The 18821-nt window shown below is 56.0% G+C and overlaps 8 protein-coding genes across 8 annotated transcripts; 5 read left to right on the plus strand and 3 right to left on the minus strand.

Moving 5' to 3' along the window:
* Positions 1–508: 508 nt before the first annotated feature.
* Positions 509–1727, minus strand: F5144DRAFT_556517 (uncharacterized protein). Its single transcript, XM_066787980.1, has one exon. The coding sequence runs from the start codon at positions 1576–1578 to the stop codon at positions 760–762; it is 819 nt and encodes a 272-aa protein (XP_066648856.1). The 5' UTR covers positions 1579–1727; the 3' UTR covers positions 509–759.
* Positions 1728–2532: 805 nt separating this feature from the next.
* Positions 2533–3828, minus strand: F5144DRAFT_478047 (pyridoxal phosphate-dependent transferase; the record flags this gene model as incomplete). The annotated part of the gene is made up of 2 exons (XM_066785083.1): positions 2533–3267; positions 3343–3828. The coding sequence occupies 2 exons, from the start codon at positions 3826–3828 to the stop codon at positions 2533–2535; spliced, it is 1221 nt and encodes a 406-aa protein (XP_066648857.1).
* An 873-nt stretch (positions 3829–4701) lies between these two features.
* On the plus strand, positions 4702–8443 carry F5144DRAFT_51119 (uncharacterized protein). The gene is made up of 4 exons (XM_066786549.1): positions 4702–4961; positions 5035–5147; positions 5208–5498; positions 5552–8443. Exons 1-4 carry the CDS (start codon positions 4810–4812, stop codon positions 8239–8241), a joined length of 3246 nt encoding a protein of 1081 aa, XP_066648858.1. The 5' UTR covers positions 4702–4809; the 3' UTR covers positions 8242–8443.
* Positions 8444–8528: 85 nt separating this feature from the next.
* On the minus strand, positions 8529–9820 carry F5144DRAFT_556525 (uncharacterized protein). The gene has a single exon (XM_066787981.1). The coding sequence runs from the start codon at positions 9618–9620 to the stop codon at positions 8646–8648; it is 975 nt and encodes a 324-aa protein (XP_066648859.1). The 5' UTR covers positions 9621–9820; the 3' UTR covers positions 8529–8645.
* A 63-nt stretch (positions 9821–9883) lies between these two features.
* F5144DRAFT_556527 (NUC091 domain-containing protein) lies at positions 9884–12604 on the plus strand. Its single transcript, XM_066787982.1, has 5 exons — positions 9884–10076; positions 10144–10812; positions 10864–10933; positions 10992–11085; positions 11433–12604. Exons 1-5 carry the CDS (start codon positions 10067–10069, stop codon positions 12462–12464), a joined length of 1875 nt encoding a protein of 624 aa, XP_066648860.1. The 5' UTR covers positions 9884–10066; the 3' UTR covers positions 12465–12604.
* Positions 12605–13924, plus strand: F5144DRAFT_625586 (uncharacterized protein; the record flags this gene model as incomplete). The annotated part of the gene is made up of 3 exons (XM_066792233.1): positions 12605–13241; positions 13430–13677; positions 13790–13924. The coding sequence occupies exons 1-3, from the start codon at positions 12995–12997 to the stop codon at positions 13922–13924; spliced, it is 630 nt and encodes a 209-aa protein (XP_066648861.1). The 5' UTR covers positions 12605–12994.
* A 1553-nt stretch (positions 13925–15477) lies between these two features.
* Positions 15478–17418, plus strand: F5144DRAFT_598016 (uncharacterized protein; the record flags this gene model as incomplete). The annotated part of the gene is made up of 6 exons (XM_066790907.1): positions 15478–15589; positions 15973–16128; positions 16192–16248; positions 16301–16373; positions 16878–16976; positions 17037–17418. The coding sequence occupies 6 exons, from the start codon at positions 15478–15480 to the stop codon at positions 17416–17418; spliced, it is 879 nt and encodes a 292-aa protein (XP_066648862.1).
* Positions 17419–17461: 43 nt separating this feature from the next.
* On the plus strand, positions 17462–18690 carry F5144DRAFT_637535 (uncharacterized protein; the record flags this gene model as incomplete). Its single annotated transcript, XM_066792663.1, has 2 exons — positions 17462–18054; positions 18149–18690. The coding sequence occupies exons 1-2, from the start codon at positions 17925–17927 to the stop codon at positions 18688–18690; spliced, it is 672 nt and encodes a 223-aa protein (XP_066648863.1). The 5' UTR covers positions 17462–17924.
* Between the last annotated feature and the right edge of the window lie 131 nt (positions 18691–18821).

Genomic DNA, 18821 nt, shown 5'->3' on the forward strand with positions numbered 1-18821 from the left:
ATATGTGAAAAAAGGTACAACGCGGGGGGGAAACAAGAGCTTATCCGACTCAAAATTATTTTCTCAGGTTTGAATTATCACCCTGACCGTGGCGTGCTTGAGGTTTATTTGCGGCTATTCCACCTACCTACCTATTGAAAACGGACCAACGGTTATGTCGAGGGGCTGTCTAGAGCCACAGCACCCCTTTAAGCTCAGCCAGTTTTCCACATAAATAGATTTTCGCTGAACTAGCCCGCGTGCTTATTTCCTTCTTGACTGCGAATAGGGGTACATCGTTGGAGCCACGTCGGGTAAGCCGCGCCAATTCCGCTCTCACATTCCGCCCAAGCAAGCGATTTATGAGGCGACGCAGCAGCCAATCCTTAGAAATTAAGTGATCTCAGCTCAGAGATAGCTCCTAAGCCTGAAAGCAACCCACCCCTCGACCCTCTGAGAAGAAAAGCGCCGGACTGAGACGAGTCACGGTGGTCACTAAACGGCATGAAGGCAGTCTGCCAGGGCAATGACCGCATTCAAGATTTTGCGATGGTTACCTCAGGACTTAGGGTAACAATTCAAAGGTTGGAGCTGACGAGGAGAGATTGTATCGATTCCAAGCCCTCATTTTGTATGTACACTGGAAGCCATCTTCCTATCGTATGTATGACCGACATTTCTAGAATACCCCAAGCCCAAGTGTTTTATTCATCATCGTTTCCATTGCCACTTAAATACATACCACCCGTTATGAATATCTCCCTTCTTAGGTAGTCAGCCTTACATGATTTCGTTCCAGCAATGGCCCTTGCCCAGGGACACATCACAATCGCTGTCGACAAAGTTCCTGTACTTCTTCCAGCCCGAAGAGTAGTTCTTGCAGTCGGTGACGACACCGTTGTAGTCCATGCACGTCTTGGTGTTCATCTTGCAGCGGCCCTTGTTGATGCCGTAGGCCTTGGAGCAGTTCTTGCCGTTGTGGTTCTGCAGACACCCCTTCTTCGCCTCGGCGCGCTTGTGCGGGTGGCCGGACTCGCCGTGCGAGTGCAGCTCCTTGCCGCCAAAGTCGTAGACGACGGCGCGGCCGACGTGGCGCACGGGCTTGGCCGGCTCCGAGAGGTAGATGATGCCATTCTCGACGACGTTGCCCTCGACGCCCGTGACTTGGTCGGTCCTCTTGCGCCCGAGCACGTGCAGGCCCCTCCCGAGCAGCTGGAGGGTGTCTTCGGCGTGGGTCGAGGGGACCCGGCCGAGAAGGTCGGCCTCGACGTGCTCACCGCGGGCACCCAGGGGGAGCAGGGCCCCCGCAACGGGGAAGTAGACCCTTATGGCGCGGGCTTGGCGGTCATAGACGCGGTTCCTGCCCCACAGCGAGACATTGGCGAAGTAGTCCTTTTCGAAGTCGGCGACGTGCTCCGGCTCGATGGGGATGGACTTGTAGCCGACGAGGGTGATGGCAGAGGTGTTGCCAGCGGATGACTCCGAACGTGAGACGAGGGGGAGGGAGTTGATAAACTGCTCCTCAAAGGTGGCGATGTTGGGTTGAGGGTGGGCGGAGGCGAGGGAGATGAGAAGGGCGAGGGGGGTGAAGAATTTCATGGTTGCTGTCAGTTCCGAAGTTCGGAAGCAATGAAATGAGGAATGATAGTGGCTGGCTTGTGAGGCTTGAAAAACTTGCTCAAACTGCCTCAGAGGGGGCCGTTTTATATCTCGAGCTCTCCTTTCTGTGCCCCTGGATCCCACTTCATGATTTCATCTTACACTCTCGGTGTCCGGAATGTACACTCCTGGTCTCTGACCAGTGAAAACTTTTGATGTTAGTGCCCTCCTACGAGTTGCATGCCAACTTAAACATCGCTTAGGTATGTACATATCTAACGAGCCTCGGTACATTTGTTCACATTTTCGACAGTGGCTATACTACCACCCGTGACATCTGCGAATAGCAACATTGTGGTTCGACTCGCCGGCCTTCTTACTTGGGCATCCGACGAATAGCATCGTGACAAAATAAAAATAGTAAAAGAAGTATCAGAATGAACCAATAGCATGGGTAGAAAAGGGCTGCGGCTGAAAGCCAAGGAGAAAAACAATCACTACCGAGTCCTGCGTTGACTTCGAAGTGGTATTCACCAGCCTCTAACCAGTTTCCATGACCGCCTGCTTACAAGCTGATCGCGCCTCGGCATGCGGGGTCCCCGCTACAGCTGAGTGGCACAGCGGATCTTCACCAAGCATGCAGCCTATGGTTGGTGGGGAGGTCCGGGTACCTGCCTCCACCATCCCCAACGATTCGTTCCGTGGCTTACTCCCCCACGGGCTGCCAATGGGCCGCGATTACCTCGCCTCGCTCGCGAGCCTCTACACAAGACAGGCGAGTATGTACAGCATCCACTTGGTACAATGTAGGGACTCGAACTAACACCCATCAGGTTGCGGAGGTCCAAAACGTGGAGTTTCTTGTCCTTCTCGCTACCGGTTATGACCCTTCTGCGCTGGCGCAACGTGGAGATGGTTCCCACTTCTCGGAACACACGTGCCGCAGTTGCATCTTCAGTTCCTCTCTTCACCCATCAAATACTCCTCGATATACCGCCCCAACCTCTCCAACCCCTCCACCAGCACCTCCGTCTCACAGACATAGCCCACCCTCACAAACCCTTTAAAGTCCCTCCCCAACCCAAAGCACGGACTCGCCGGCATAACCAACACCTTCGTCTTCTCCAACACATCCATCACCAACCGCGCATCATCCACCGGCGCGCCCCCCTCCTTCAGATCCTGAAACTGCACCAGCGCGGTCGTCCCCGCCGTCGGCCTGGTCCACGAACACACCGCAGCGTACTTCTCCACAAAAGCACCCAACAACTCCAGATTGCCGCGCGCCAGCGCCAAGTTCCGCGCCAGCAGGGGCTGCACCACGGGGCCCGACAGCGCGTAGCCGGCGACCTGGTCGTCGAGCTGCGACACGCTGATGGTGGTGTAGTCGCGGGCGGCGGCCACGGCCTCGGCGATGCGGGCGTCGCGCGTCGCGATCCACCCCGTGCGGATCCCCGCGAGCGCGAAGGCTTTGGACATGGAGCCGGTGGCGATGGTTTGGGCGTAGCCGAAGGTGAGGATGGAGGGGGGGGCCGGTTGGTTGGTGGGGAGGGAGTGGTAGAGGGGGCTGTAGACTTCGTCCGAGAGGATGGTGATGGAGCGTTGTTGGGCGAAGGTGACGATTTGGGCGAGGGTGGTGCTGGGGATGGTGCTGCCCATGGGGTTGTTGGGGTTGTTGATCACGATTAGCTGGTGTGATGGTGTGGTGTGGTTAGTATGGTGGGTCCGTGGTGGAGGGTGCGGGTGAGGGGGGTTATTGCATACCTTGGTGTTGTCCTTGACTAACCCTTCTAGCTCTGCCACATCCGGGATGTATCCGTCCTCTTTCTTCAACTTCCACAGGGACACCTCGGCCCCCAGGCTCTCAGGAACCGAATACAGCTGCTGGTAGGTGGGGTACACGCAGATGACATGATCGCCGTGGCCCACGAGGGTGTAAAGGGTTAAGAAGTTGGCGGCGATGGCCCCCTGGGTAATGATGACGTTCTCAGCCGGAAGCGGCTCGGCGTCAGATGCCCGGTCATAAAGGGAGGCAACGCGTTGACGGAGGGTCTCAGAGCCGCGGATGGCGCCGTAGGTGAGCTTTTTGGAGAGTGAGAGGGGCCCCGGCGCACCCTTATCCTCGCACATTCGCACCAGGTCGTCCACAGATACTGAGGCGGCGCATGTCTCGGCGATGTTGAGAACCCCGGGCGTCGTCTCGAGGCGGTCCATCCATTGCTCGACCTCGAACGGCTCAATCTTGACCATTTTGATGAAATTTAGCAAGTGAAGCGAGGTTTTAATGTGTAGGTAGCTTGTATATTCTCGAGCCAGTATCAAATACAAATAGTCTTCCGATTTTACTGCTTTCGTCTCTCATTTTATAACAGTTTCCTCGAGGAGGGGTGGGGTCGGCAGCTGTCGGTCAATCGTGCGCCCTCCAGACAACATCTATCCATCCATCTCCATCTCCATCAGACTCCACAAATCTACATGTCTTCTGTTTCATCGACAACTCGCACCGCATTTTATGGTTCTACATTACCTTGCTATTTTCTTTGTGTCTGGATGATGAACCCATCGCCCAGGCAGATGGCTCAGGGTGGCTGATTTATGGCACTCGACACCCTCAACAACCTCAGAACCTAGCACGTGCCTGAACAATTTAAGCGTTGTCTCACCCCAGGTTTCGCTCCATCCAACCAAAACCTTCTATTTGATCAGATGCATCCACTTTCGTCCATCCTCCAGCCACGCGTTCAGTGTGCCAGCCAAGGAGTCCAAGTCCCAAATGCACCCCTGACCCAAGCCTGGAGTGAGCGCTCCGCAGCTCCACAGCGACATCATCGGGGGCACCTCGGCCGGTTCGCTGGTTCATCACCATTCAAGACCGCCACTCTTGTCTCTTGTTGTCCTGTGTCCTTCCTTCTCGCCTTGTTTATTTACTTCTTTGGTCTCTACCAAGCACATTCTTTAGCGATTATTTCCGTTCTACTCAATCCATCACCAAACTTGCGGCCAAGAGCGGCGTAAGTTTCGGTGAGAGTGCGGCCAAGAGGTTGGGGCTTGTCCTTGGTCTGGGCCGTTGGCCGGTTGAGTCCGTTGAACCGTGGGGTTGGTTGCACGCAGCCTTCCGGCGCAGCCCTCAACGATCCGCCCAGCTTCTCAGCTGTTGTCCACCCTCCCCTCTTGCATCAGCCAGCTCTGTCGCCGAGGTCTACCCACTGGCGATAATCAACTACCGCCATCATGGCGTTCCAGCTACGGCGTGTACTCGCTCTAGCGGGTGTCTCGCTATCGCTATCATGCGTCGCTGCAGCCTCCAACAGCTTCTCCTCTAACGATATGATGCAGGCGCAACTCGCCTTAATGGCAGATCGGCCAAAGGACTGTCCTCCATGGTATGCCCCAATGCCCCAGGTCTTTTTCCCCTGCATGGCTCTTGCTCGGCTAACCATGGCTGTCTTCTGCCAGCTTTAACTGCAACCTCCCCATCAACTCCTGCGGCCAATTCGCGCCGTGCAACGGGTACGACGGTAAATGCGACTGCCCTGCGGGGTTTGGCGGCGATAAATGTCTCGAGCCTCGTACGCGATCTTCTCCCGAACCGATGTTGGCTAAGGAGCCAAGCTGACAACATGACACAGTGTGCGGGTCCCTACCCCGAGGCAAAAAACGCCCGGCGCGACAAGGCAAGTCCTGTAAATGCGACGATGGATGGACGGGCATCAACTGCAACATGTGCACGAGCGACCGAGCATGCGACGCCATGACCGAGACAGGGGACGGCGGCGTCTGCTACACGGGCGGCGAGGTGGTGAAGCAAAACTACCAGACGTGCGATGTCACGAATCGGGCTATCCGAGAACTCCTCGGCGCCCAGGTGCCCCAGGTCACCTTCACTTGTGACAAGGCGTCTGGGGAATGCGATTTCCAGTGTGAGTCTAAAACTCCGAACCGTGCGCATGTTGCCCCCTCTCACATGTTGTAGTCTGGGTTGATGAGCTCGAGTCCTTCATGTGCCATCTAAACCAATGCGAATCGAGCGCCGATTTCGATGCCTCCGGAGGCAAGAACTCGACATCCTACAAGTGCGAGGAGATCCGTTGCGAGTGCATACCCGACCGCATGTTGTGCGGCGCGAACGGCTCGGTCGATCTCAGCGAGTTCCTTGTCAAGGTGATCCGCGGCCCCGCCAAGTTCGAGTGTGTCCAGCGACCTGGAGAGCCGAAGAAGTGCGCATTTGAAGAGCCGGAGATGAACAAGATGATCAGCTCCATTTTTGGCGACATGAGCATCCTCTTAACCTGTGGCGCCGGGGAGTGTCTATACCACACCGAGGTGCCCGGATTCACACCCGACGTCCCCAAGATCAACACCCCGCTGATCGCCGGAGTTATCGCCGGGTGCTCGCTTTTCTTGGTGGCCGTCATTCTCGGGACCTGGTATTTGTCCCGGAGGCAGTTCAAGTACGGTCCTATCCATCTCGACGAGTCGGACGACGAAGCGATCAGGCTCATGGCGGACCATAAACCGGCATCCCTATACTTCCAAAACGTCTCCTACAACCTCAACGGCAAGGATATCCTGACGGGTATCCAGGGCATGGCGCATCCCGGTGAACTTACCGCCATCATGGGCGCGTCGGGCGCGGGCAAGACCACTTTCTTGGATATTCTTGCTCGCAAAAACAAGCGCGGCCAGGTCTCTGGTGAGTTCTACGTCAATGGAGAAAAGGTCAGCGATGCGGATTACAAAAACGGCACCGGGTTCGTCGACCAGGAGGATACGATGCTCCCTACCTTGACGGTCCACGAGACCATCCTCACCAGCGCCCTGCTTCGCCTCCCTCGAGACATGACGCGCGCGGCAAAGGAGCAGAGAGTCTTCGAGGTTGAGAAACAGCTGGGTATTTACCATATTCGAGACTCCTTGATCGGATCCGAAGAAGGCAAGGGGCGTGGCATTTCTGGAGGCGAGAAGCGCCGTGTCAGCATCGCCTGCGAACTCGTCACCAGCCCCTCCATCCTCTTCCTCGACGAACCCACCAGCGGCCTGGATGCGTACAACGCCTATAACGTCATCGAATGCCTCGTCACATTGGCCAAAACCTACAAGCGCACCGTCATCTTCACGATCCACCAGCCCAGGTCCAACATCGTTGCACTCTTCGACCGCCTTGTCCTGCTGGCTCAGGGAAAGACTGTCTATTCCGGCCCGCTGCATCAATGCCAGGATTACTTCGACCAAATCGGATACAGCTGCCCTCCCGGTTTCAACATTGCGGACTACCTCGTCGACTTGACCATGCACGCCAGCTCCACCACTTCCTTCGACGACGGCACCCTTGCGGCAGACGTGGCGAGCGTTGGTCCGAGCAGCACCCGCGCTGTCAAGTCAATTGCGAGCATTTCTGGCGTCAGTGTCGGAGACGACAGTATTACCGAAGCACCGTCCTCCTCTCGCCCGAAGAGCCGACGCCGGGACTCTGTGCGGGTCAGGCAAGAGAGAGAGCTCTACACTCGTCGCAAGCAGCCGGTAGATACTGCCGCATCCTCAGATGCCGGTGACGAGCTTGGGGCTTACAAACTGCAACAGACCCCCCATCGCGTGCCGCCGCACAACCAAGACGAGCACGACGACCTGCCGCCTCCTGCTCCCACGGGCACCGACCTCGATATCCTAGTGCACTCTTACATCCAGTCTGACATCGCCGGCAACACCCACGATGAGATCCAACAGGCCATCGCAACAGCAACCAACAACAACGGCCAAAATTCTAACGGATACACCGTCGACGGCCCCAACATCAACCTCGGCGCCATGGGTAAAGGGTATGCGCGCATCGGCTACTGGCGGCAGTTCGCATTGCTTTCCCAGCGGACCTGGCGCAACCTGTACCGCAACCCGATGCTAATGCTGACCCACTACGCCATCGCCATCTTACTAGCCGTCTTCGCCGGCTACCTGTTCTATGGCTTGTCCATGACCATCGCAGGCTTCCAAAACCGCCTTGGTCTTTTCTTCTTCGTTCTCGCCCTCTTCGGCTTCAGCACCCTGACAACGCTCTCCGTTTTCTCCCAAGAGCGCCTGCTCTTCGTCCGCGAGCGTGCCAACGGCTACTACTCGCCCGTCACGTACTTCGCTGCCAAGGTGCTCTTCGACATTGTGCCGTTGCGCATCATCCCGCCCATCCTGCTCGGAGCCATCGTCTACCCCATGACGGGCCTCGTGGCAGAGGCGGACAAGTTCTTGGTCTTCATGCTCGTGCTCGTGCTGTTCAACCTCGCCGCCGCCGCCATCTGCCTCTTCATCGGCATCGTCTGCAAGGACGGCGGCGTCGCCAACCTCATCGGCAGCCTGGTCATGCTGTTCAGCTTGCTGTTTGCCGGCCTGCTGCTGAACCATGATGCCATCCCGCCCGCTGCCTTGTGGCTCCAGTGGCTGTCCATCTTCCACTACGGCTTTGAGGCGCTCATTGTCAATGAGGTCACCCAGCTGACCCTGATCGATCACAAGATCGGCATCGATATCACCGTGCCCGGGGCGGCCATCCTGAGCTCGTTTGGGTTTGACAACCAGGCTATGTGGCCAGATATTATCGGCCTAGGCATTTTTGGTGCTGTGTTTATTGTGCTGGCTTATGCGGCGATGCATGTGTTGCTTGTCGAGAGGCGGTGATTTAGGGGAATGCGCTGTGATGTTGGTTTCTTAACGGGTTGCGAGAGACCGTGTTGGTTTTCAAGCGGACTGGTTACATTGGGCGTGCGCGAAAGAGAATGAGGGGGGCGTTTCCTAGTGTTTTTGTATCTTGTTCTTGTGATCGAACTGGGGGAGTCGGAACAACGTGGGAATTCGGCGTTAGAAGGAGTCTACATTTGCACCACGCACCTACACTGCATATCACCACAACATACCGTACATAGTCTCCTTGTAGTCTCTTTGTAGAACAACATTCGAAATGCATATATCTCGAAAGCCTTGACCGGCCCCGTTTCTATTTGTACATGCCGTTACACGGTTTGATACATTGGCGACCAAGCCAACAGCCAACAGCAGCAGTAGCCCCAACCATCTTTCTCTCTTTACAACTTGCCACCCGTCAACTCCTCCGCCACGGACTTCTGCCTCTTGGTAGTCTTGACCGCGTTCGAAGTGTGGCCTTCGATGGCCTTGCTCGACAAACCCGACATGGCAGCCTGCAGGTCCGCCACGCTAACGGGCGCCGAGTCCAGATCCCAGATGCTCTGCCCGCGGTCCCTACCGCCAATACGGTGGTGATCCGCCGTGAAAATCGCCTCAATCCGCGCCTCCAGCTCCGCCTCATCAATGATAAACCGCTGCGCCGCCACATACAGCTGCGCGAGCGCATCCCGCCGCGCCTCCGCCTTGACCTCCAACCGCTCCTGGTGCTGCGCGCGCGCAGCCTCCGCCTTCTCAAACCGCTCCGGGTCCGCCTCCACATGCGTCACCAGCGCCGTGGCCGCGCGCACCGTCGGCCGCGTGAGCACATCATCCAGCCGCTCGGGCGCCGTCGCCGCGGCGAGGTTGGCCTGGCGCCGCCGCTCCGACCGCTCGGTGGCGCGCTTCTGCCGCTCCACCTTGCGCTCGTACAGGCCGTGCACGCCCGACGCCAGCGCGCTGCGCCGCGCCGCCGCGAGCACCCGGTGCCGGGCCTCCTCGTCGGATTTGGGCGCCAGGCCGGCCCGCTCGGCCTTGGACACCCGCGTGACGGCGCGGAGGTAGCCGCGCTTGACTTTGCGGTCGCCCTCGCGCTTGGGGAACATGTCGCGCGGGATGGGGAGGTGGCCTTTGATGGGGGGGAGCTTGGGCTCGGAGGATTGGGGCGGTTCCGGGATGGTGATGAAGCGGGGGGATTCCGGCGGGACGGGGCCCATTTGGGAGGGGCGCGGGGTGCTGCTGAATGGGCGCCGCCATGGTGATGTACGGGTTGTGTTCGTTAGGGTCTTGGTCGTCGTGGTGGTGGTCGTCGAGATGCGGCAGGAGGAGAGGGCCGCTTGGAGACCGCATATTGACGGCCGGGAGAGTGGGGGAACCATTGTTGGTGTTTGGGAAGGTGCAATTCCGCCCGCGAGCAGAATTGGGCTTCCGGGCGGGGTGGTGGGAGTCGAGGGTCGGATTCAAGATTCGGGACTCGTAACGAGTGGGAGTCGTGATCTCGAAGTTGGAATTTGTTCAAGCGGGACATGGGGTTAAGTGACGCTAATCTAGTTTAGGAGTAGCGCGGCTGGCCCTGTAGTATTGCGCCGTGGTTCACCGCCAAATTTTATCGCGAAGAGACTTCTGGAGCTCCACCCCGCCAAAAACCTTCATTTGGCTTGCTTCGCGCTCCGTCCCAGTTCTTCTCATCTTTTTTTCTCCTTGTCTTCCACCACACCTTTCCCCGTGGAAGACCGCTGCTCCTTTATTTTTGCAATCGGGGAGTTCTCTTCTTCTTTACTCAAGTGATTGTTCCTGCAGCCGCTGGCGCAGACCAATTGCTAAGATGGGTACCGGTAAGCGCTCTTCCCCAGCCTCGCCATCCTCTTCAATCGAGTCCAATCGCGGCTGACACATGCGCAGGCAAGAAGGAAAGGTCCCGCATGGAGCGGCAGGGGAAGGTGACGGGTGACCCCAAGGTCAAGGGCGAGAACTTCTATCGCACCGCCAAGAAGGTCAAGACCTTGAACATGTACAAGGATGGGAAGGCCACTCGGAACAAAGAGGGCAAGATCGTCCAGGCCGCCTCCTACCAGAGCCGGGAGGTCCCCAAAGCCGTTGTCGAGCCGAACAGGAGGTGGTTCACCAACACCCGAGTCATCTCCCAAGACACCCTCAAGTCGTTCCGGGAGGCCATCGCCGAGAAGGAGAAGGACCCCTACTCAGTCCTGCTGAAGAGCAACAAGCTTCCCATGAGCTTGATTCGAGATGGACCCAGCCTACAGGACGGGTTGAAGAAGCACCAGGCGAAGATGACCATCGAGAGCGAGCCCTTCTCAGAGACCTTCGGGCCCAAGGCACAAAGGAAACGGCCGAAGCTTAGCTTCAACACCGTCGACGAGCTTGCGGGCTACACAGAGCAGAGCTTCGATACATACCAAGCACGCCGGGAGCAGATCAGGTTGCTTAACGGTACTGTGGGGTCAATAGTTCTGGATGATGATGAGCTGGTGGAGGAAGACTTCAGTGTCGCGACGGCGAAGGAGGCCATCTTCAGCAAGGGCCAGTCCAAGCGTATTTGGAATGAGCTTTGTGAGTTTCCATGGGTACCCTTTTTCAAGGACTCTTACTGACACCCTCCAGACAAGGTGATGGATTCGTCAGATGTTATTCTTCATGTAATAGATGCGCGGGATCCCTTGGGAACAAGGTGGTATGTGGACGCCCCTTGAATCACCCCTACCTCATCCTGTGCTGACCTGTCAACCTAGCCGTCACGTCGAAAAATATCTCAAGACCGAAGCCCCCCACAAACATCTCGTGTTCGTATTGAACAAGATTGATCTCGTCCCCTCGAGCACAGCGGTAAGCGCCCCTCTTATCGCCCCCCATTTCCCACCCAAGTCAGGTTTTACCTGGCCCCAGGGCTTTAGTCAGGATCCTTTCGCATTCTTTATGTATGCTCAGTGGAAGAAATCCGTTACGTCCCTGGGAGAGCGATCTCCACTTCCAACTTCCCTGGTCTGGTCATCAGATCGGGGATTGATAGGCGCCGTTTTGGGGTTCTATCGCCGGATACCGGACGTGTTCCATACGAGTTGAAGGCCGCCACTATCCATTCGGATGGCACATGGCTGTCTTCTTAGTGATGATTCACACATCTCAATACCACACATCAGACAATTCGCACCAACAAATGCTAACTGATGTAGGCCGCTTGGATCCGAGTGCTTCAGAAGGACCACCCCACCTGCGCCATGAGGTCGAGTCTCAAGAACCCCTTTGGGCGTGGTTCCTTGATCGATCTTCTGCGGCAGTTCAGCATTCTCCACAAAGACCGGAAACAGATCAGTGTCGGTCTTATCGGCTATCCGAATGTCGGCAAGTCGAGCATCATCAACGCCCTCCGGGGCAAGGCGGTCGCCAAGGTCGCACCCATTCCGGGTGAAACCAAAGTCTGGCAGTATGTTACACTAATGAAGAGGATCTATCTCATCGACTGTCCGGGTATTGTACCACCAAACCACAACGATACACCTCAGGATCTCCTCCTCCGCGGTGTTGTCCGTGTTGAGAACGTGGAGCATCCGGAACAATACATTCCTGCTGTCTTGAAAAAAGTCAAGACACATCACATGGAAAGGACGTACGAGCTCAAGGGTTGGAAAGACCACATCGAGTTCCTCGAACTTATGGCGAGGAAATCCGGCCGGCTGCTCAAGGGTGGTGAGCCAGATGTGGACGGCGTTGCAAAGATGGTTCTCAATGACTTTATGCGTGGCAAAATCCCCTGGTTCACGCCTGCCCCGGCTATGGAGGGAGGTGACGACGACGCTGTTATTGAGGGCAGGCAAGGGCGGCTCGGCGAGATGCCCCTCAAGCGGAAACGTGACGGGGATGAAACCGTTGGCAGTACCTCATTGGCTGGCTCAACCGTAGCAGCCGAGGAAGACGGCGAAGAAGATGAGGATGAGAACTTCTCTGGCTTCTCAAGCGACAGTGACTCTGAGGAAGAAGATGCGGCTGAGACAGCGGCTCGAACGGAAGCTGCGGAAGATATGATACCCCTGGACGACTCAAGTGATGAGGAGGAGGAAGGCTCCGAGGAGGAGGATGGTTCGGAAGCGGGCAGTGGAGAAGAGGATGCCGAGTCCGATCTCGATATCGAGGGCGCAAGTGATGTCCTCCCGTCGGAAGATGAGGCAGACCCACCAGTCCAGAAGAAGAGGAGAAAGGCGAGGTAGTCCTCCAGCCGATAGCGATGAAATGAAACCGCGAAGAAACTTGCACACAATTGCTAAACTCCGTTGCCACCCCGATATGCCGTGCGCGTCAAAATGTTTGCCTTCAGTTCAGACAAGGGCGCCTCGACTCTGTGTCGTGACCTAGGGGTTCCGGCGGGGGCCTAGCTGCTCATCCAGCTCTCACCAGCTCGTTACACGGCCTGATGAGCTCGGCCGAGGTATCACGAATGGCAACTCATCGTCGGCTCCGCTGCGGTGTTTAAGTACGAGCCCGTGACGGATGGCACCCACCCGCGAGCTGCAAATTCGATTCCCCGGCCCGTTGCCTCGGCGCTGGGTACGCTCGCGGGGACAAGCCATTCGCTTCTGCATTTGGACCTGATGGTGTTACGCTACCATGGGCGAGAGGGCGGTCCCCCCTATACGATCTGAAGTTATAAAGGGACCGAACTTCACTTCCTACCAAGTCATTGCCCAGCATACCCAACTTTCCCATCCTTCAGCCGACCAACTCTCACTAATATCACACAATGGCCGGCCTTCTCATCGCGTTTACCTTTCTCGGCGGCTGGGCTGTTCTGCTCCTAGCCCAAAGCACCCCCCAAAACTGCATCTTCAGTCTCGTTGCAGAGGGCAACATCCTCGGACAGGTAGAGGGCGGCCAGGTGGTTGGCATTGCAAAGTCTGAGGACTCGTCTGCCGAACCCTCGGGCACCATCTTCCGTCTCAGAGATGGCGGACTATATGATACGGACCTACGAGGGTGTTGGTGGCCCGGTTAGCCCTCCCTGTACCCCCCCCCCCCCCTCTACCCACCATATTTCTCGCAACCCCCCTCCCACACCTATCGCCAACACCACGGGCTCCTCCGGCTCCTCCCCATCCCACACCTCAAGCCAACCCCTCCCGCCCCCCCAAACTTTCACTCCCAAAAACGACAGTCCTCTGACCCAACCACCCCCCAGAACCATCCACCGTCCTCGTCTGCTCCCTCCAACCCCCCGCCTACCCCGCCACGCTCTTCGCGCTCGACGAATACGGCCACCTAGTCTACAACGTCTCACGTCGCGACTTCTGGGCATGCCCCACCGACTTAGGTTCTGGAGGCAGCGATAGCAACAGCAGCGGCAGCTCGGGCAGGTATTACTATTACCTCGATCTGCCGCAGGATATGCAGCGGGGTAGTGGTGTGGGTGGTGATGGGTGTAGGACGGTGAGGATGGATGCGGGGGTGTTGAATGGGTTTCTTTGTAATATTGAGGGCGGTGATGGGAATGGGAAGGTTTTCTGCTACTGCTGCTGCTACTGCTACTGGTGTTGCTGAGTCTTCTTCGTTGGGGGAGGGTGTTACGGGGACGGGGGCGGTGACGACGAGCTGGGATGGGGTGGTCGAAACTGTTACGTTGACTGTGCCCGGCACGTTTGAGACGGTGACGGTTACGCGTGGTGAGAATTCGTAGGACGGGGGCTGTTTGCGGATGCATGGGTTTAGGTGTATGATGGTCCCAGTCAGGGTTGGAACTTGTTGGATTTGCGAGGGGTGGTTTTGGTAATGATGGCTTACGTTCTCCTCCTGGCTAATGGATACCAAAATCTAGTTCCTTTTTCCAACCCCTTTTGTGAAACGGGGACGTGGTAGTGGCAGAGGAATAGTTGGCTTGCCGCCATCATACTTGTCCAACAGATAAGTTTGAGTTGTCACAACTCAGACACCAGACATTTATTTGTTTGCTGTTGCTTACAGAGACACCCAAACTTGTGTGTTAGTAGTCAATATAGGTCACAACCACAAAGAAACTGACAACACTCAACCTACCTGTTTCACCACAATGCTTTGTCTGCTGACACTTATTGTTTATAAATTCTGTCTGGTTTCCTCTACGGGTATACATAAGCAGACAGCATGACCATCTTGATCTCTAGATCCAACATCCCCGTTTCTCTGAGACTAATTCCGTGAGTTCCAATGGCATCCAATATGCAGAGCATCGCTCATATCAGGGCATGGCAGCAGGCCCAGTGGGCCAAGCTTCCCGAAACCCTTCCCAGAATGGGTGCCTGGATCTCGAAGTCCTGGTCATCCTGGAGCAAAGAACAACATCAGAGGCATAAAAGGCAACAGGCTGCCGCCTTCAACCGGGTGTTGGCCCAGGGGTACTTCAACCTGAACCTGGCTCCGACCCGTGACGAGTTCGATTCAGATGATGACTGGAGCTATACTTTGTATCTCGACAACGAAGATGATGAGGCGGATGAATATTTGGCTTGGGGGCGGGGGGTTGGAAGTGACCTTCGTGATAGGGTCTATGATGAGTCGAGATGTGCGCTTGACAACCGTCGGCCGGGGTTTTATGACAATGCGTTTGGGTGGTAGAGGGCCAAGACTCCTATCTCGCCAAACAAGGTAGGGCTAGAGAGCTTACCGATATTGAGAAGGAGGAAAATGTATTGCTATTCTGTGCTGCTATTCTGTACTGTAATATTCACCATCTGTTGTTAGTTTGGGTATACAATGTCTTTGTCTCAGGGGCAACGCATGGATAACGCCAGGTGGAAGGAGATTATTCTCCCACAGTGTATTTGTCTTTTCGGTGTATTAGTCTTTTGTCACGACCCAGGTTTTGGCTGCGCTTGTGTTGCGTTCAGCCATGCGAAGCTCCTCATCAAACTTCGTTATACCATCGTTGAACACCCCCAAATGACCCGATATTCAAAAGCCCATGGGTCCATGAGTCTCACCCTCGCCCGCGGCAAATTACTGCTGGGTTCAAAAAGAGATAAGTCATGTGAAGCCAGGAATCGGGTTCTCGCTTTGACTTTGAGTATCAGTAAGTCATGTCGCACTGTCCGCGATGCATGCGAAAGGGCAAAGCCAGAAATACCAAGCAAGTGTTTCAAGCATCAACCAAGTAAGAGGTACCCGTGGCCACTATCTCCCCCGCGCTTACCGGGAAGGATCCCAGCCGGAAAGCTTCTGGCCCCTTGATGGACGTTCACAGAAGAAAGGCACATTATGGCGTCCGCCGGAACCGAAGGTGACGACGCCTATCCCTTGTCTCAGCCCTGGCTGCTAAACAAGGCTAAGAGGGCAAACAATACCGGCATGTGGCGGACAGGATGGCGCCGTAAGTGGTTAAGAACCGCCACTTCTCCAAAGTGCAAGATTCGCCGAGTCATGGTTTATCGTGGGCCACACCTTCAGAGGGCTAAGATTTGGGGCGACAAACAACAGCGAAGCCATCCTGGAAAACAGACCCGATCTTCGACAGTGCTCCGGAGGTCCTCGAAACGGCGCGGGATGGCTGCGCTAAGGCTATCCATGGCGTTTTAAGGAGGAGCGTGTGGGTATATATCACACCTTCGTCCCCCGTCACTTGCTTCGTGAAAGTCAAGCACGCTTCCACCGCCGTTGAGTTCTCATCCTGGCGGACTCTCAACCCAAGCCAACAATTTCCCCCAAACAGCATGGTAGACGACATAGTTAACGTTGATCGGTGTACACTCCCAGCGACCGAACCACCCGAGGGCGAAGTGTCGGACTTCTCCGACCGTGGGGCTCTCGTCCCGGCTATCATCGCAGTCTGTAGCTTCATGATGGCCTTGGCTCTCGTCACCACGGGTGGAAGACTATACGCAAACAGAAAACAGCTGGCATTGAGCGATTGTACGTCCCCACAGGGAAACAGCTTCCTTCACATGATGACACGGCGGCTAATACGTATATCAGATTTCTGTACGGCAGGACTTGTGTTTGCTGTCACGGAGACGACCTTGATGTTCTTTCGTGAGTGTCCTGGCAAATCCGTCCCTAGTCTGCTGGCTGTTAACGATGCGAGGTGGTCAGAACTTCATCTTGCGCGCCATCAGTGGGATATCCCGCTATGTTGGCTCCTCGGTGATACGGTCAAGGTAGGTCGGTTCCCCGGCTAAACGAACTACTCGAGGGTTGAGATTCACCGGAAGCCCTGACGGTAGTTACGTTTCGGACGGTCGCTGATCACCATAATGGCGACGATAATGGCCAAAACATCAATCTTTTTGTTGCTACACCAAATTTTTACCCTTGAGCGCGGCATGAGAATCGCTATCCGTATCGGGATGGCGGCGATTTGTATTGTTGCGATAGTCAGTTTTGTCTCCCAGTGTTTGGATGATATTCCGAGGCCAGGACAGTCCTGGGATGATGTGGCGTTGAAATTCGACCACATGGTGGTCTGGTCTCCTGCGGCTTCAATATTGTATCTCGTGTTGGATTTGTACATGTTCTTGCTGCCGGTCCCTGTTGTTGCGAGGCTCAGCTGGCCGACAAGGAAACGGCTCAAGGCACTGGCGGTATTTTCGGTAGGGTTTTTGTGAGGGCAAACCAACCACCGGTTGTCAAGCAAGAGCAGTTGCTGATGCTTTCTGATACAGGGCGGTCATCGCTACAACCGTATCTCTGGTGTACAGAATTCGGCTATGGGCAAACTCGCCAGACAAGTCTTGGAAAGCTGCGATTGTGCTTTTGTGCAGGTGAGCCCCGGTACGGTCGTCAAAAGGCCGAATCAGCAGCTAACCAGAGCTCTCCTATAGTGTGGTTGAACTGCACATTACCATCATCGTCAGCTCGATGCCCGGATTCTCCAAGTTTGTGAGGGTTTATTTTGTCAGCAAGAGGAAGAAGATACGACACACTTCGTCGGAAGATAGTAGTCAGTGGAACACTCCGGGGGCTAGGCGAGACCGACAGCAGTATCTGGAGTTGGGCGAGTCATGGTTGTTCAGAAGCGACCAAAGAGGCGAAGAACCCGCCGACAACACCCCGGGACCGCGACCAACGACAACGTCCGGGACTGTTAAGACACTCAATTCTGACAGTCAGGCGTTTTCCAAGACCTTGCCCGATAATGTGATGATCGTCCGCGGTATTGCTGGGGAGGATGTTTTTCGGGTGCAGGGAGTGGAGCGGGAGTGAGGAACAAGAAGCCAAAAGCGGACCTTTCCATGTCATTAACACCATTCATTGCTAGCGCCCCTTTTAACCTTGGTTGCTTTTGCCGTTTTGGTCGCCACATTTACACACGATTTCTAGTAGCGAGCCTGACAGGCACGATTTCGGGATTCATTGTTTTTATTGCATTTGTAATATCAAGTTCAAGTTACTCTTCTAAAAAGAGAATGACCGTTGTGCTTCGATGATAAACCCACTCTCACTTTAGGAAGGTTCCATGGTTGCAGACTCGCAGGTCTGCCCCTCTCCCCCCACTTTAGCTAGCCTTCGTACCTGCTTATTGCTGTCGTTGTGTAAGCTGCTGTTGATTGCATCATTCCACAGAGCTCTGTCGAGCATTGTCGTATTCACCGTCTCTGACTCTTTTATGCTATCTTTATACATCCCCCTAGTCCCTACCACGTTTTGCAACTTGCTTCCCTACGCTTATACAGTTAGATAGCTCAAACTCAACGACAACCCATCACACAATGGCCCTCCCACCCAAGTTCAAAGGCCATCGCCTCGTCTTCACCGACGATGCCACGACCACCTCCCCCTCCGACCCGCCCCCTCACACCCTCGAGTTCTACCTCGACTACGTCTGCCCCTTCTCAGCCAGTCTGTCGACCCTCCACCCCCCTCCCCCCTAACCCAACCCTTCACCCCAACCCAAAGACTAACCCCTTCCCCCCCCTGATCCCCCCACCCCCAGAAATGTTCAACACCCTCCTGACCTCCGTCCTCCCGCACATCCGGCGCAACCCCAACATCGCCAACCGCCTGCAACTAATCATCCGCCCGCAAATCCAACCCTGGCACCCCTCCTCCACCCTGGTCCACGAAGCCGCCCTCGCCGTGCAGCAGCTCACCCTGCGCGGCGTCTCCGACCGCTTCTGGGTGTTCATCTCGGACCTCTTCACGCACCAGACGGCGTTCTTCGACGAGGCCGTCGCGGGCGAGACGCGCAACGCGACGTACCTGCGGCTGGCGAAATTGGCGCGCGAGAGCGTGGGCGTGGATGAGGATGAGGTGTATAAGCTGTTGGAGGTGAAGCAGTTGGATGGGGGCAAGAATGCGGGGAATCAGGTTACGGCGGACGTTAAGACCGTGGTGAAGATGGCGAGGTTGACGGGGGTGCATGTCACGCCGACGGTGTTGTTTAATGGGGTGGTGGTGGCCGAGATTGGGAGCGCGTGGACGGGGGAGGACTGGGAGCAGTGGTTGGATTCGAATATTTCGGTTTTGGGGAGTTGAGGAGGGAGGGGGTAGTGGTGTTTAAAGGGGGGGGTGTTGTTTGTCGGGGCGGGCCGGCAGGCAGGCAGAAAGATCGTTTTCATTTCTGGTCGGGACTAGCTGCCTACCTACCTAGCCTAACGCGCGCGCGT

Source organism: Chaetomium tenue, assembly GCF_020726465.1.
Source record: "Chaetomium tenue strain MPI-SDFR-AT-0079 chromosome Unknown F5144scaffold_1, whole genome shotgun sequence".
NCBI lineage: Eukaryota > Fungi > Ascomycota > Sordariomycetes > Sordariales > Chaetomiaceae > Chaetomium > Chaetomium tenue.

Bases quoted from the DNA above. Each gene is read 5' to 3' on its own strand.
- F5144DRAFT_51119 (XM_066786549.1), top strand. From the start codon at position 4,810: ATGGCGTTCCAGCTACGGCGTGTACTCGCTCTAGCGGGTGTCTCGCTA. The intron at 4,962-5,034 runs GTATGCCCCAAT...GTCTTCTGCCAG, and splicing joins CCAAAGGACTGTCCTCCATG to CTTTAACTGCAACCTCCCCA. The intron at 5,499-5,551 runs GTGAGTCTAAAA...CACATGTTGTAG, and splicing joins TGGGGAATGCGATTTCCAGT to TCTGGGTTGATGAGCTCGAG.
- F5144DRAFT_556527 (XM_066787982.1), top strand. The intron at 10,813-10,863 runs GTGAGTTTCCAT...GACACCCTCCAG, and splicing joins GCGTATTTGGAATGAGCTTT to ACAAGGTGATGGATTCGTCA. The intron at 10,934-10,991 runs GTATGTGGACGC...CTGTCAACCTAG, and splicing joins GATCCCTTGGGAACAAGGTG to CCGTCACGTCGAAAAATATC.
- F5144DRAFT_556517 (XM_066787980.1), bottom strand. From the start codon at position 1,578: ATGAAATTCTTCACCCCCCTCGCCCTTCTCATCTCCCTCGCCTCCGCC.
- F5144DRAFT_556525 (XM_066787981.1), bottom strand. From the start codon at position 9,620: ATGGTTCCCCCACTCTCCCGGCCGTCAATATGCGGTCTCCAAGCGGCC.